The 16,819-nt window shown below is 44.9% G+C and overlaps 1 protein-coding gene across 6 annotated transcripts in view; it reads left to right on the plus strand.

Annotated features, from left to right (window-relative positions):
* Positions 1-14,159, plus strand: part of ANXA11 (annexin A11) — a 54,794-nt gene extending 40,635 nt beyond the window's left edge. For 5 of the 6 annotated variants that reach the window (XM_056531381.1, XM_056531385.1, XM_056531383.1 and 2 more), the window contains exons 11-15: positions 6,515-6,608; positions 9,070-9,165; positions 10,804-10,862; positions 11,521-11,643; positions 13,478-14,159. In XM_056531381.1, coding sequence (XP_056387356.1) covers positions 6,515-6,608; positions 9,070-9,165; positions 10,804-10,862; positions 11,521-11,643; positions 13,478-13,537 — 432 coding nt within the window. In that variant the 3' untranslated portion in view covers positions 13,538-14,159. Of the gene's footprint in view, positions 1-6,514; positions 6,609-9,069; positions 9,166-10,157; positions 10,175-10,803; positions 10,863-11,520; positions 11,644-13,477 lie in introns of those variants that run through there. The other variant, XR_008846521.1, reaches the window with a different exon arrangement.
* The last annotated feature ends 2,660 nt before the right edge of the window (positions 14,160-16,819 follow it).

The following is a 16,819-nucleotide window of genomic DNA, read 5'->3' on the forward strand; positions in this document are numbered from 1 at the left end:
TCGTCTCAGGAATAGGCAGCATATCACAGAACGTGGGGGTGTATGTGGATAGAGTCCTTAGACACTTTGTCATGTCATTGCCATCATTTACACGTGACACAATGGACCTTCTATCTAAACTTGATGGTTTAGTGGTGGAGGAGAATACCCTTTTGGGTGGAATCGATGTGGAAGCATTGTATTCCTCAATTCCGCACGATCAAGGCCTCAAAGCTTTATCTTACTATCTTTCTTCTAGGGGCACATACACGTGAGTCACAATGCCTTCGTTTTGAAATTGATGGAATATATCCTTATCCACAATTATTTTCTCTTCGACGGACGCCATTATCATCAACTTAAGGGGACTGCCATGGGCAGTCCCTGTGCGCCAACCTACGCCAACATCTTTTTAGGTTGGTGGGAGGCCACAATGGCGTTCGTCGGAGATAGAGAAAAATATCTGGACCTTGTCCCATTTTGGACAAGGTATATAGATGATGTTCTTGTTTTGTGGACGGGTACAGCTTGCGAATTCAAACAATTCATGGAATCCATTAATCAGAACGAGTTGGGCCTTACTTTTACCTTCACTCTGGACCCATCCTCCCTTGATTTTTTGGATGTTACCATTGTGAAGGATGCACTAGGTGGGCTTACTACTAGGGTCTTTCGGAAGGCCACTGCTACTAATAGCCTCCTGAGGTGGGAGAGTTGTCACCCGGGACCCCTTAAGAGGGGTATCCCGAAGGGACAATATCTCCGCCTCAGGAGGAACTGTACACAAGAGAGGGAGTTCCTGAGACAGGCTGGGGATCTGAGATCCAGATTCAGAGACAGGGGTTACCCGGACCGGGTCCTTATTCCAGCTTTTAAACACGCAAAAGCTACCCCTAGACAACAATTATTGGTACCCAAAAAGCACCCGGAGACGACACCTTTATGTAGGGTGATTGGTACCTTTGACAACATGTCAGGCCCCATACGTGAGATATTACAACGACATTGGGGCATATTACAGATGGATAAAGATCTTAGGACATTTTTCGGAGACTACCCACAAATTACATACAGAAAAGGGAAAAGCATAGGGGACATGGTCACGCATAGTCATCTCGCCCCTCTTCCCCCTCCTAGTACCTGGCTAGACAGAAGTAACATCACAGGATCTCACAAATGTGGTCATTGCCGGGCATGTCCCTTTATGAAAAAAACAGAAAGTGTTACCATCACTATTTCCAACAAACTATTTAAGATCAAAGAGTTTATCAATTGCAGCACCAGGGCAGTGGTCTATGTCGCTGTATGCTCGTGCACCCTGATGTACGTAGGTAAGACCATCAGAGAATTACGTCGAAGGGTGCTTGAGCACATAGGTGACATTAGAAACAAGAGAGACACTGCCCTGGCTAGGCATGTGAATGAGATACATGGTGGGGACACTAAGGGCATTACATTTTTTGGAATTGAAAAGATGAATCCATCTTCTCGAGGTGGGGACCTAGACAAGCTTCTTTTACAGCGAGAAGCACGTTGGATCTTTAATCTAGAAACTGTCACGCCTAAAGGACTGAATGAGCTACTCTGCTATGGTAGTTTTCTCTAGGAGTGTCCGGAAGGGTATTCTAATTAGGGGTGTTTTAGGCAGTTAGGGGTGGCTGTAGTCAGCCAATTAGCTAGTACACCCCCTAGTTAGGGACTACTAGGGTACACTAGGCTTAGGTTCCAGAGCGGGACCGCCCTTCTTAGGGCGGCCACCCCGCCTAGGCATAGGGCTCAGTATAGGGACTCCTAGGAATTTTATAGGTTCACTAGGCCCCTGCTAATCCCGCTCCACCTCTTATCTAGGGCTCCCCCTAGCCACAATACCCTTCGGACACTTTTGATACGGATACCCGTTTTTGAGGGTATCGGGTCTCATTACCCCTTTTTCATCCACCAGAGTTGCTATTGGTTATTATTATTTTTATCCGGTATCTTTCTCTGTTATGTTCTGGGTCTCTGATCTCTAGCCTGTTTACTTTTAATTATTATTATTAAAATTCAAAATTTAATAATTCAACTCTTTCTGTACTATCTAGATTTGCCAATCCATGTACTGTTCCCCTGTTATACATTATTTAATGTCTAATACCGGACCCAGTACATATATATGTCTGGCTAGGTCCTCGCCTACCCTAATCCACATATCCAGAGTGTATTTTTGGGCTGCCATTAGAAGCTAATTTTTCCACCTGTCCTATTATTGGACAGTGTAACTGACTTACCTTCGGGTCGGCTAGGGTTAACTACGCCTGTGCTACCGCCCCGCGAGATCAGCAGGACGGATGACGCGCTCTCCATTGTTTTGGCGCTGGCATGGAGACAGCGTCGTTGGCCGGGCCACGCCCACCCAGACCGGAAGCGGATAAGTCGTCAGACGCCGCTCCTCTCTGACATGTGTGTGAGTGTTACGCCTAGCGCTCCGGGTCCCCGCTCCTCCCCGGAGCGCTCACGGCGTCCTTCTCCCTGCAGCTCCCCGGTCAGCGCTGACCGGGAGCGCTGCTCTGCCATGGCCGTTGGGGATGCGATTCGCACAGCGGGACGCGCCCGCTTGCGAGTCGCATCCCAGGTCACTTACCCGTTCCCGTCTCCTGCGGTCATGTGCTGGCGCGCGCGGCTCCGCTCTCTAGGGCGCGCGCGCGCCAGCTCCCTGAGACTTAAAGGGCCAGTGCACCAATGATTGGTGCCTGGCCCAATTAGCTTAATTGGTTCCCACCTGTTCCCTGCTTATATCTAGTCTCCTCCCTTGCACTCCCTTGCCGGATCTTGTTGCCTTAGTGCCAGTGAAAGCGTTCTTGTGTGTTTATACCCTGTGTACCAGAACTATTGCTATCTCCCCTGACTACGAACCTTGCCGCCTGCCCCCGACCTTCTGCTACGTCCGACTTTGCTTCTGCCTACTCCCTTGTACCTCGCCTATCTTCAGCAGCCAGAGAGGTGCCGTTGCTAGTGGATACGACCTGGTCACTACCGCCGCAGCAAGACCATCCCGCTTTGCGGCGGGCTCTGGTGAAAACCAGTAGTGTCTTAGAACCGGTCCACTAGCACGGTCCTCGCCATCCCTCTCTGGCACAGAGGATCCACCTCCTGCCAGCCGGCATCGTGACAGTAGATCCGGCCATGGATCCCGCTGAAGTTCCTCTGCCTGTTGTCGCCGACCTCCCCACACTGGTCGCCCAGCAAGCCCGACAGATTGCCCAACAAGATCACCAGCTGTCGTACTTGACCACCATGACTCAGCAACTCCAGTCGCAGCTACAGCAGATTCAGTCTCAGCTACAGCAGCAGCAACCATCTCCTCCGCCAGCTCCTGCACCTCTTCCGCAGCGAGTGGCCACTCCTAGCCTCCGCCTGTCTTTGCCGGACAAATTTAATGGGGACTCTAAGTTTTGCCGTGGCTTCCTTTCCCAATGTTCCCTGCATCTGGAGATGATGTCGGATCAGTTTCCTACTGAAAGGTCTAAGGTGGCTTTCGTAGTCAGCCTTCTGTCTGGAAAAGCCCTGTCATGGGCCACACCGCTCTGGGACCGCGATGACCCTGTCACTGCCTCTGTACACTCCTTCTTCTCGGAAATTCGAAGTGTCTTTGAGGAACCTGCCCGAGCCTCTTCTGCTGAGACTGCCCTGCTGAACCTGGTCCAGGGTAATTCCTCCGTTGGCGAGTACGCCATACAATTCCGTACTCTTGCTTCTGAACTATCCTGGAATAATGAGGCTCTCTGCGCGACCTTTAAAAAAGGCCTATCCAGCAACATTAAGGATGTTCTGGCCGCACGAGAGACTCCTGCTAACCTGCATGAACTCATTCATCTAGCCACTCGCATTGACATGCGTTTTTCTGAGAGGCATCAAGAGCTCCGCCAGGAAAAGGACTTAGATCTCTGGACACCTCTCCCACAGTCTCCACTGCAATCTGCGCCTAGGCCTCCCGCCGAGGAGGCCATGCAAGTGGATCGGTCTCGCCTGACCCTGGAAGAGAGGAATCGCCGTAAGGAAGAGAATCTTTGTTTGTACTGTGCCAGTACTGAACATTTTCTGGTGGATTGCCCAATCCGTCCTCCACGTCTGGGAAACGCACGCTCGCACTCAGCTCTCGTGGGTGTGGCGTCTCTTGATGCCAAGTCGGCTTCTCCACGTCTCACGGTACCTGTTCGGATTTCCACTTCAGCCAGCTCTCCCCTCTCAGCCGTGGCCTGCCTGGACTCTGGAGCTTCTGGGAATTTTATTCGGGACTCCTTTGTGAATAAATTCCGGATTCCGGTGACCCGTCTTGTCAAGCCACTCCACATTTCCGCGGTCAACGGAGCCAGGGTGGACTGTACCATACGTTTCCGCACGGAGCCCCTTCTTATGAGCATCGGATCTCACCACGAGAGGATTGAACTTTTGGTCCTCCCCAATTGCACCTCGGAAATTCTCCTTGGACTTCCCTGGCTTCAACTTCATTCCCCAACCCTGGATTGGTCCACTGGGGAGATCAAGAGTTGGGGGTCCTCTTGTTCCAAGAACTGTCTAAAACCGGTTCCCAGTAACCCTTGCCGTAACTCTGTGGTTCCTCCTGTATCTGGTCCCCCTAAGGTCATTAAGGACTCTGCCTGCCACAGGAAATGCCCCTCCCCCCCTCCCAGTTCCATCAGGCAAGCTTCTGTGTCCCCTCATGGCCCTCGTCCTGGTGTCACACTGCCCCGTGCCAGGTCCCGCCCTCTGCCCTCTCTCCCCATTCCTACTCCTGCGGTTCTGCCTGCCGTTGAGGAATCCCTCCATCCTTTCCCGGTGTCCTCATCCCAGGGGAGGCAGTTACCCGATAAAGAGAAGGGGAGACCTAAGGGGGGGGGTACTGTTACGCCTAGCGCTCCGGGTCCCCGCTCCTCCCCGGAGCGCTCACGGCGTCCTTCTCCCTGCAGCTCCCCGGTCAGCGCTGACCGGGAGCGCTGCTCTGCCATGGCCGTTGGGGATGCGATTCGCACAGCGGGACGCGCCCGCTTGCGAGTCGCATCCCAGGTCACTTACCCGTTCCCGTCTCCTGCGGTCATGTGCTGGCGCGCGCGGCTCCGCTCTCTAGGGCGCGCGCGCGCCAGCTCCCTGAGACTTAAAGGGCCAGTGCACCAATGATTGGTGCCTGGCCCAATTAGCTTAATTGGTTCCCACCTGTTCCCTGCTTATATCTAGTCTCCTCCCTTGCACTCCCTTGCCGGATCTTGTTGCCTTAGTGCCAGTGAAAGCGTTCTTGTGTGTTTATACCCTGTGTACCAGAACTATTGCTATCTCCCCTGACTACGAACCTTGCCGCCTGCCCCCGACCTTCTGCTACGTCCGACTTTGCTTCTGCCTACTCCCTTGTACCTCGCCTATCTTCAGCAGCCAGAGAGGTGCCGTTGCTAGTGGATACGACCTGGTCACTACCGCCGCAGCAAGACCATCCCGCTTTGCGGCGGGCTCTGGTGAAAACCAGTAGTGTCTTAGAACCGGTCCACTAGCACGGTCCTCGCCATCCCTCTCTGGCACAGAGGATCCACCTCCTGCCAGCCGGCATCGTGACAGTGAGTAGCCGGCTCGGATGCTAGGCTCCCCGCCACTGCGGGTTACACACACATCGTCAGGATTTATCCCAGATAGACGCCATAACCGTGAGTAACTCTCTCTTTTGCTTTACAGGTACCCTACTTTTCATGGTAATGATATGCTCACTGAGGACCATTGTTCTTATGTGCTTCCTTGCAGGTTGCGTCCGGGTCCTGTCATTCATATGCTGTACAGAGTATTTGTGCATTACATCCAGCACGCTCTTTGTAGGGGTCGCTATTGTATCTAGTTACCCCGATATTAATTTTCATATGCAATAACTGTATTGTTCTACGCCAGTTAGCCCCTGATGAGGTCACATGTAACTATGTGCTGAAACGCGTTGGGCATAGCTAGCAGCTATATCTATAATTATCTATTAGCAGCATACAATATATTGGGCTACTGCATTTGTGGGACAATCCCTTTACATGCAATTTTAACAGCCTTGTTAGTGTCTATCCTTAGGTCACAGGGCTGACATCTGCCTTGTCACCTATTCATACATCACTTTGTTGAATCAGTGTGTTTTAGACGATTTATTAAAAGCTATGTTTTATTAGCACTTATATATTTTTCTCCCCCCTGTTATTCAACCTTATGGACCTACAGAATAAAGATAATGTGTCATTTTTGCCGAAAAGTTCACTGTGTAGAAACAGTAGCTCTAAAAGTTGCAAAATGGCATTTTTGTTTTTTTCATTGAAATTATTATTATTTTTTTTGCTGCAGATTTTGTTATAAAATAAGTAATGTCATTACAAAGTACAAGCCCTTATGTGGGTCTGTAGGTGCAAAATTGAACGCGTTATGATTTTTAGAAGGGCAGGAGGAAAAAACTAAAGTGCAAAAAAGAAAATTGTTTGGAGTCCTTAAGAGGTTAAAAGGAAGCCCAAATAATTAGAATAATGGGGATATTTGTGTTTTTTAGGAATTGTATGCAGCTGGAGAAAATCGCTTGGGAACTGATGAGTCCAAGTTTAATGCCATTCTATGTGCACGCAGCAGGGCACACCTTAATGCAGGTAATGGAAAGTATTTTTTTGGTTGATAATAAAACAAAAAACTATGGATTTACTAAGGGAACATTACAGATATATAGAAAATACACCAAACTATTTAAGCAAACAATTCCTTTCTTAATATCCTTCTTCCCTTTTACCAAGTTGTCTCCTATTAACAGTATAAACTGTGAAAATGTAAATTTCCATCCCCTACAGCACAAAGGTGAGTCAAGCAGTGAAAGGGGATAGAAGTGCAGGGTACTTGAGGCGATTGGCACCACCCTATGGGCACTTGCTGCTCATTTGCATTTAGAAACATTCTCAAATTGCTTATCTAACAAGCAGACGTTTTAAAATATAAAGGTATGTCCATAATGGAACCATCCAATAGATTCCCCTTAAGGTGCCATGTTGTACCTGTATATCATGGGTTGCCTTAAATAAAGGCAGCATGACATGCAGGTACATCATAATGATCATGCGGACATAGGAACTGACTTCTGGTGTGACACCTAGGATCAAAGAAACTTCTGATGTCGGCCACCTAACCCAACCGCAGCATCTAGGTGGTTAAAAGAAGGGAGTGGGCTCCTCTGTCACCATTCAGCACTTTGCAAATACAATCCTGGGAGCTGATGGTTGCCATGGCAGCTAGGTGTGTAGCAAAGGCCTCTAGGGCTGCCATGGATGTGTAACAAAGGCCTCTAGGGCTGCCGTTGATGTATGCCTATTAGGCTATGCCAGAGGCACAGTTTAATAGATACATTGACAAGCAATAATTCCTTGGTATAATGACTATACAAAAGCATTATAGATGCAGCAGATAATGAATAATAATGGTATTGCATTGCAGTGACACAATAATAAATAGTGCAAAACTAGTAAAACATACAAAAACCTATGCATATTTGGTATTGCTGTAATCTTACCAGCCCATAAAGGAAGGTAACATTATTTATGCCATACAGTAAATGGCATTAAATGTAAATGCAATTGGGATTATAATTCTGTCCAGATAGAGTTAATGAATAATAATCAGTAACTTACCCATATTTATCAATGTTTAACACGCACTTTTGATACAAACCCTACCTGTGTGTTATATGCCAATAAGTCATCAGCCGGGCCCTCAGCAGCCGCCGCTGGTCAATGTTGCCATGGCCCTGCTGCTGATTTTGAACAAGCAGCCAGAGCCACAGCCACTTTAATTCAATGACCAGTGGCAGCTGCCAGGACTGGCGAGTGATGTCCTTGAAAAATGTGGCATGGGAGAGCAGACAGAGGGGGGAGATTTGGCACGGGGGAGCAGACGAGGGGGGGAGGGCGAAATGTGGCACGAGGGAGATCAGAGGGGAAGGGAATGAGGTGGCACTGGGGGGATCAAATGAGGGAATAATGTGACAAATAGGGTGAATCAGAGTTGGGTGAATAATGTGGCATAAAGTTCATTTGTTACATTTATTTTTTTCTCAAATTTTGAGCATGTCTGTTATATGCCGTTAAATACGGGATATGTACCCAGATATGTTTCCAATGAAAAATACAACTGATCCAGCAAAAAACAAGTAAAGATAAAGAAGTTGTAGCTGATAGAATATGACAAAAAGAATGCTTGGTCCTTTAGGCTGAAATTGGCCCGGCACTTAAGGCCTTGAAGGGATTTTCCCCATCTATAGTATTTATGGCCTGTGGAATCATTAACTGGTAGTTTACAGTGTTATAACAATTTACAGGGCTGGGTCATAGTGTTTATACAAGGGTTTTTCTGGGAGTTATGCTTATGGACAGCAGTTTAATGGGTAATCTATTAGGGTGACTTCACCCATCCTGTAATTTAGCATTATCTCCACAGCCCTTATCCGGATCACACCATTGTACAGGTCAAGCCCTTTTACTTTGTGTATCCATTCTTTTTCCTCTTGTGAGCAGGGTCCTTACTCTTGTTTGAATTACTAATTTATTTTCTTGGCACTATAGAAATAAAACCTTGTTATAAGTATTATTATTATTAATATTATTGTAAGAATAACTTTAGTTGGGGTAAGGAGAAAATGAAAAATTGAGTTTACCAAGAACTCACATTAAAGGGTTTTTCCAGGGTAATATTATTGATGGTCTGTTCACAGGATATGGGAGCTGAAAACTTTGTGTCAGTACATTTAGGTAGTAGTGGAGCCAGGTTACCACAGTGCAGCTCCCATTCACTTTAATAGGAGCTATGCTGCAGTAACCTCACATCATCACAACCACAGTGTACAGAACCGAGACTTCGAGCTCCCATACATAGCTTACTTCCAGCCCAAACAGCTGATTGCCAGGGGTGCTGGGTGTTGGCACCCTGCTGGTCAGCTGTTGATGGCGGAATAAGTGTAAATGTGTTATCAGAATTAGACATATTAAATAAATACCTTGTGTAATAAAAAGGAAGCAGAAGTAAGTATTCTATTCTATATTTGCTACAATATGTGATTTCTCTCTTTAGTTTTCCACGAGTACCAGAGAATGTGCAACCGAGACTTGGAGAAGAGTATCTGCCGTGAAATGTCTGGAGATCTGGAGAGAGGCATGCTAGCAGTGGGTGAGTAGATTATTGTTAAAGCGTTCATCCAGAGTTTCAGACAGGTATGATCTTCAGCATGGGGTAACACAGGTACAGTTGCCAACCATATTATGCCCAGCGAGTTCCGTGTACAAGCCTTTTTCTCCCCACGCTTGAGCTGAAGATCTACAACCACAGGCCTACAACTTTGGATGAATGCTTTAGGTACCTTTAGGCATAAGGGAAGCCCTGTCTGTAGCTCCTGGCAGTCACACTGCTGACTTTCAAGAGCTACAGACAGGGCTTCCCTTATGCTTTACAACCCAAACCTACCAATTCAGCTTGAAGGCAGAAGAAGTGTACAGTGCTCTGAAATCTGCATTGTGATCTGGGGAATGGATCCACTAATACTTTAGAACTTTCTATAGATCATGGGAATCTTTGTATGGGCTTTTTTATATAAGCACAGATCTCCAGAGGTGCCTAAAGCATTCATCCAAAGTTGTAGGCCTGTGCATTGTGGGGGCGGGGTGTGACATAACATAGGGGCGGAGTCGTGACGTCACAGCGTGCACACTCTAATCCTCCAGCACTGCGGAGAGCTCACAAAAGTGGGTGCTGAATTACAGATTGCGGGGGTCCCCAGCGGCGGGACCCCCATGATCAGACATCTAATCCCCTATCCTTTGGATTGGGGATAAGATGTATTAGGGCCGCAGTTCCCCTTTAAATGCTTTGTCAACTTGGACATGCCATTTGCAACGCGTATCATGTGAATGAACTGATAGCAGGGGCGGTTTCCATGAGCTGTTGTGCTCTGTGATTGGCCTTTCAAGGAGTTCATTTACAGAACGCAGGCTGCCATTAGTTGAATGAAGATAGGAATTTGATGTTTATTCTAGGATAATTCTAAATTTCCATTCTCTTTCTCTAGGACGATATAGAATTTTTCTGCATATGTGTGTGGCCGCAGTGTATAACTTGCTGATGCTAATGCTGGTTATCTCTCTCTTGCTTTGATCACATATTAGCTTCCTGATGATCTCTGGTAATTCTTAGACTGCCTATAGCACCCAGGACTCATTGACCGTATTGCAAAGATCCATTGTGTTCTGTGTCCATTTCTCTGCATGGATGGTTGCTGTGATGTGTCTTTTACATGCTCATACTCTTCAACACTCAACATTGTATCCATTGTACTTGTTAAGGAAAAGCTACTAGTGCAGCAGTGGCCTAATAAGACATGGCCGTACAGTATATGGGCAGAGAACTAGCTGACTGACTTGCATTTGGAGAATTCAGAAATATCAGTCAGTGAGCAGGGATTGGGAGAACATGTTAGAGTAGTTCTGGAGAAATTATATTCTCCCTATTGATGAATCTGATGTTTTGCTTTCCTTTTAGCACTTTATAACATAGTTTCATACTGTAATTTGATCTTCCTTATAATTAGCTGTACACCAGTAACAATATAGTTAATATATACAAATTATTGACAGATTTTGCCACTTCTGACTTTCCTACTTTCTTATGTGAGGCTACAAACCACAGGCCACAGTAAAGTTAGTACTAAGAGTTGTTACTTTTTTTTTTAATATTTATTAGTTCATTTAGAATCTCCTTATGTCTCTAAGATCTGGACTGACATCCACTTTCACTGTACTTCTTTCTTTCCAGTAAAATGCCTTAAAAACACTTCAGCTTTCTTTGCGGAGCGCCTCTACAAGGCAATGAAGGTGAGTGTACAAGAAGTTCCTCTATACATATAGCAGAATTTATCGAAAGGAGGTTCTTGTCCTAATATTAACCCCTTAAGACAGTGTTTTCCAAACAGTGTGTCTCCAGCTGTTGCAAAACTACAACTATATCTGAATAGCCATAGCTGATGTTTATATAGTTTTTACTTATGTTTTATTACAATGTTTTGCAATACACACACTTGAAAAATGTTTTAGTGTAGCTGCATTTGAAGAGCCGAAGCCTTTTATCTATCGATATAGCTCCTGAACCACTCCTGCACCATACTTGGCACTGCGCTGGGAGTCCGCCGTAAAAGTCCAGTGTGAAATGGGAATAAAACAAATCATTTTCCTCATCCATAAAGTAGTAAACTTTGCATAAGTATTTCCTTGAATCTCACTTGAATCTCACTTTTTCCTATTTTTGGCCTACATGTTGGGGCTTCCAAACCAGTTACCAGGTTTCCATAAAGTTATGGTCTCAATATACAATAGTTTTAGCATACAATGGTCGTCCTGGAACCAATAAATATTGTAACTTGAGGGGCCGCTGTATAGACTAGTGAACAGGAGTTAACAGTGTTATTTAGTATCACTCTAGTTTACTGTATGGATAGTCATCAGGGTCCTCACTTTGTTTCAATTTTGTATGTAGGGTGCTGGAACTAAAGACAAGACTCTAATCCGTATCATGGTGTCTCGGAGTGAAGTAGATCTGGTTGATATCCGTCAGGAATACAAAAGAATGTATGGAAGATCTCTGTACACAGATATCACGGTAAGAAAACTTCACGCAACAAAGGGCTTACCTTGAATAGAGGCAGAGCACCAGGGTAGTGAAGTGAAGGGTACAGGTTTTACATTCTTGTCCCATTGCCCCACACCTTTGCACATGTCAGTTTTTTCATAAAATTGCAGTAAAAATGTTGGGGTTTGGCAATACTGCAGTGTTTTTCTGTGATTTTATACCAAGTGTAGCAAAAAAGTGAGCCGTGAAAGGGGATAGTCTAGGCAAAAAATGCAGGACATGGGTAAGCAAAGAAACACTGAGCGGCGGCACCACTTCGATATCTTATGATCACAGACTGCTAGGACAACTTGCAACTGACCCGGTTCCCGGTGTAGGGTGCGGAATAGAAGTCACAGTGAGAAATGTTCACATGAAGAAGGAAAAAGATATTGCTAGGGCTACTACTACACACGCCCCACACCTGTGATCCACTCGCCCACTCACCTGACCCCAAGCTGCATCGGAACGCTGTTCACATCTTGCTTGCTGATGTTATAGTTCCTGAATAAAGCTGTTACTTGGTTTCCTGGACCGGTGAGTGCGATATCTTTTTCCTTCTTCATGTGAAAAAATGCAGGACCCCTGAGCCACCTCAACAGTAGGACATGTTCACAATAGGCAGATTTGCTGCAGATTTTTTTTGTATTGGTTCCACATGGACAATCTGCAGCAATGTGAGAAAAAGTGTAAAAGATATTCAAAACCCATTCACACATTATGGAAACAATCTGCATGGATTTTTAAATAATCCTTGCAGATTTCACCCTTTGTAGTGTCAAAGCTGTAGTGGGCACTGGTCCTTGATAAGAAGATCCAGCTTTATATAGAAACTTAGGATGTTTTTACACTACAGAATTTCTAAGCAGAATTGTCTTCATGGTGTCTTCTGCTCCACAATGAAAACAGCAGAATTTCGGTGGAAGAGTTTGCCTATAAAATTCATATTCCATAGGAAAGCATGAAAACATGGTGCAGGTCCATGTGGTCCTAACTGCCCACTGGTGGCTGCTGCACTCAGAATATCCATCCAGAATATCTCGGGGAGGATATTCCAAAGTGTGAACGTAGCCATACAGGTAGTGTTTCATGAAGCAAGAAAGCTGTTTAGTACCATCTCTGAAACTGTGCACGGGTGGCTATCTCCCCCTTTTGGAAGAGACTCAGCTTTGACTAGAATCCCTAGTAAGTACATGTTTTAAAGGGGTACTCCGTCCCTAGACATCTTATCCCCTATCCAAAGGATAGGGGATAAGATGTCTGATCGTGGGGGTCCCAACGCTGGAGACCTCCACGATCTCTGCTGCGGCACCCCAGACATCCGGTGCATGGAGCAAACTTCGCTCCATGCTGGATTACTGGCGATGCGGGGCCAAGGCTCGTAACGTCGCGGTCACTTCCCGCTCGTGACGTCATGCCCCCTCCCATAGACTTGCATTGAGGGGGCGTGGCCATGACGAGCGGGGTGCAGCCATGACATCACGATCCTCAGGCGCTGCACCCAACGCTCTAGACAAACACCGGGTGCAGCAGGGAGATCGCGGAGGTCCCCAGTGGCAGGGCCCCCCGCAATCAGACATCTTATCCTTTGGATAGGGGATAAGATTTCTAGGGGCGGAGTTACCCTTTAAGGCACTTGCGTGAGTCAGACATTAACTTACAAGCAGCTTCCTATAGGTGGCACTAAAGCGACAGTTTTGTTTCCTTTTGGATGTGAAATAGTTTGCATAATGTCTAGTTACCGCCCTGCACAGAATGCAGTCTAATATTTATACATTTCAGAACGTTGTACCACATAATAAACACTCTTTCTGCCCTTTCATAGAGTGACACATCTGGAGACTACAGGAAGACCCTGCTGAAGCTTTGTGGGGGCAATGACTAAGCTCGTGTTCACACCTTCTAACTCAAAGACTCTTCATCTGTGTTTTTTATGCTTGTTCACATCATAGGCTGACTGTTCTGATATCGGGCACTCAGCTCCTCAATGGTAGACTGCACCTACACAAGATGCAAGAGCATCAATATATATAGTCCTATTGCCAATAAGCACACTGCACAATTCAGTTTACTCCCTGTTTCTTCTCATTAGATTATTATTATTTTTTTTTTATTCATTATTGAAATAAAATGTTTCTTCATATATGTGGAAGCCAAAGGCCACTGGTATATTATCACTTTTCTGACATAAGTCTCTTTTTTTTCTTCATTAAATATTTTGTTCTTTCATAGAACATCATTTCTGATGACTGAGGGTAAAGTGTATATGAGTTGGATTTGCCTTAGATAGTTTATTCAGGTAATCCACAGATGAGCGGGCAGTATACAGCTAATCGACAGACAGTATACAGAGAAATCTGTAAGACAGATCCTCACTGAACTGTGAATATTTGCCACCATGGGTTAAAAAATGCTAGTATTTATCTTCATGTAATCTGCCACACAATCTGTTAAAGGGGTACTCCGGTGGAAAACTTTTTTTTTTTTTTTAAATCAACTGGTACCAGAAACTTAAACAGATTTGTAAATTACTTCTATCAAAAAATCTTAATCCTTCCAGTACTTATTAGCTGCTGAATACTACAGAGGAAATAATTTTCTTTTTGGAACACACTGCTCTCTGCTGACATCACGAGCACAGTGCTCTCTGCTGACATCTCTGTCCATTTTAGGAACTGTCCAGAACAGCATATGTTTGCTATGGGGATTTTCTCCTACTCTGGACAGTTCTTAAAATGGACAGGGATGTCAGCAGAGAGCACTGTGGTCATGATGTCAGCAGAGAGCTCTGTGTTCCAAAAAGAAAAGAATTTCCTCTGTAGTATTCAGCAGCTAATAAGTACTGGAAGGATTAAGATTTTTTTAATAGAAGTAATTTACAAATCTGTTTAACTTTCTGGTAACAGTTGATGTATAAAAAATAAAGTTTTCCACTGGAGTACCCCTTTAAAGATTCCCTTGCAGATTTTCTCCTTTCACATTCAAGTTAATAGAGAAAATTGAAATAAATCTGTGGAAACACTGAAGAAATAGATATGGAGTAACTCACCCGGTAAACAGGAGACAACGGGGCACTTCACATCACGGTCAGGCGGTGGATGAGCGGGGAGGCGGTAGATGGAACGGGGGAATCAGGCGTCGGGCTAAAGCCCGACGCCTGATTCCCCCGTTCCATCTACCGCCTCCCCGCTCATCCACCGCCTGACTGTGATGTGAAGTGCCCCGTTGTCTCCTGTTTACCGGGTGAGTTGCTCCATATCTATTTCTTCAGTGTTTCCATTGTGTATTCATCTCATTTTGGCATGTAGTACCACCCGCAGGAGTGTATTGATTGCAAGCACCAGCCATATTATTGGAGGAATAGTTTGTACAGGACACAGTGGCAGTGCCGGACTCTCTTCTTTTCTTCTGTGGTTATATGAAATAAATCTGTGTTCTTTGGGGAACAGAAATTGACATGCTGCGGAGTTAAAAATCTGTACCTGCACTGGCAGTGCATGGATGAGATTTGTTGAAATCTATGCTGCTGCAGATTTTTTCACCACAAATCCACAGAAAAAATCCACAATTCTAACCAATGTGATCATAGACTCTAACATTGACATAATTGTGCCAGATATTCTTGAAAAACAGGAATTAAAGGGGTACTCCAGAGGGTAATTTACCTATCTGTATAACTTTCTGGCACCAGACAATTAGATTTTTTTTCCATAAATTTCCATCTTGAATCAAGTGTTCTAGCCTTTGTAGTTTGTGGGAAATACAAGCATTTAATAAAAACAAATATGTCAAGAGGGATGACAAGTCCTCTTTATATTAAAGGGGTACTCCGATGGAAAACTTTTTTTTAATTTTTTTTTTAAATCAACTATTGCCAGAAAGTTAAACAGATTTGTAAATTACTTCTATTAAAAAATCTTACTCCTTCCAGTACTTCTTAGCAGCTATATACTACAGAGGAAATTCTTTTCTTTTCTGTCTGAGCACAGTGCTCTCTGCTGACACCTCTATCCATGTTAGGAACTGTTCAGAGCAGCATATGTTTGCTATGGGGATTTTCTCCTGCTCTGGACAGTTCCTGACATGGACAGAGGTGTCAGTAGGAAGCACTTTGGTCAGACAGAAAGGAAATTCAAAAAGAAAATAATTTCCTCTGTAGTATACAGCCGCTAATAGGTACTGGAAGGATTAAGATTTTTTAATAGAAGTAATTTACAAATCTGTTTAACTTTCTGGCATCAGTTGATTTAAAAAAAAAGTTTTCCACCGAAGTACCTCTTTAAATGTTCCTATGAAACATATGCACTGCAGATTTAATGCTCAATTATAGAACTAGAAAAATAATTAATTAATATGTAAACACAGCATGAAAACTGCAGCATTGTAGCATTGTAACTGTAGCGTATAGTCTACCTGTGAACATACGCTATAGAACCTAGGTGTCCAACCTGCGGCCCTCCAGCTGTTGCAAAACTGCAACTCCCAGCATGTGCTGTCCAAGCAACAGCTGGATGGACACAGACTGGACACCTAGGCTATATAAAGTTGTCTCCAAACTGCGGCACACAAATCCCTTTGTTCTGCTGCTTGCTCATTCCGACAGCCACCTCTCAGGAAGGGACCTGTCTGAGACAAGCACTGAGCCTGCCCTCATTGACCATAGACTCCCTTTGTCTGTGCTGGGTCTCTTCATTCAATCGCTGCTCTGTAACCCCTTCCTCTCTGTTTTCATGCTGCAGTCTGATAGGAGAGGAGTTAGCACAGGTCCCGGTCGAGCTCTAGTCCCGGTCATACTTACTGGACTTGTCACTGTCTGTGCTTCAGCTAGGACAAAGATGATGCTGCAGCCAGACAGGATTATGTTCTGGATGGTATGGGGACCCCTAGTGGTCTTTTTTTTTTTATTTTTATAAGCCATGATTTCTATAAAAAGGAGATAACATTTTCTTATGAAGTATATTAGAAAGGTTAATGTTTTGCCAAGATGTACAACATATAAAAAGTTTTGATTCCGACAGTGCTCATTTTACTATAAAGGTTGTCTAAGAAGAGTTTATAAATACATTTTGTATCATTACTAGATATATGGAAAGACTTGGCATGAGCTGTAGAATGTGCTAGGGTGATGGTGAGAGGGACTTAATAATGTGTACAAGGAATAATCATC

Source organism: Hyla sarda, chromosome 7, assembly GCF_029499605.1.
Source record: "Hyla sarda isolate aHylSar1 chromosome 7, aHylSar1.hap1, whole genome shotgun sequence".
Lineage (NCBI taxonomy): Eukaryota > Metazoa > Chordata > Amphibia > Anura > Hylidae > Hyla > Hyla sarda.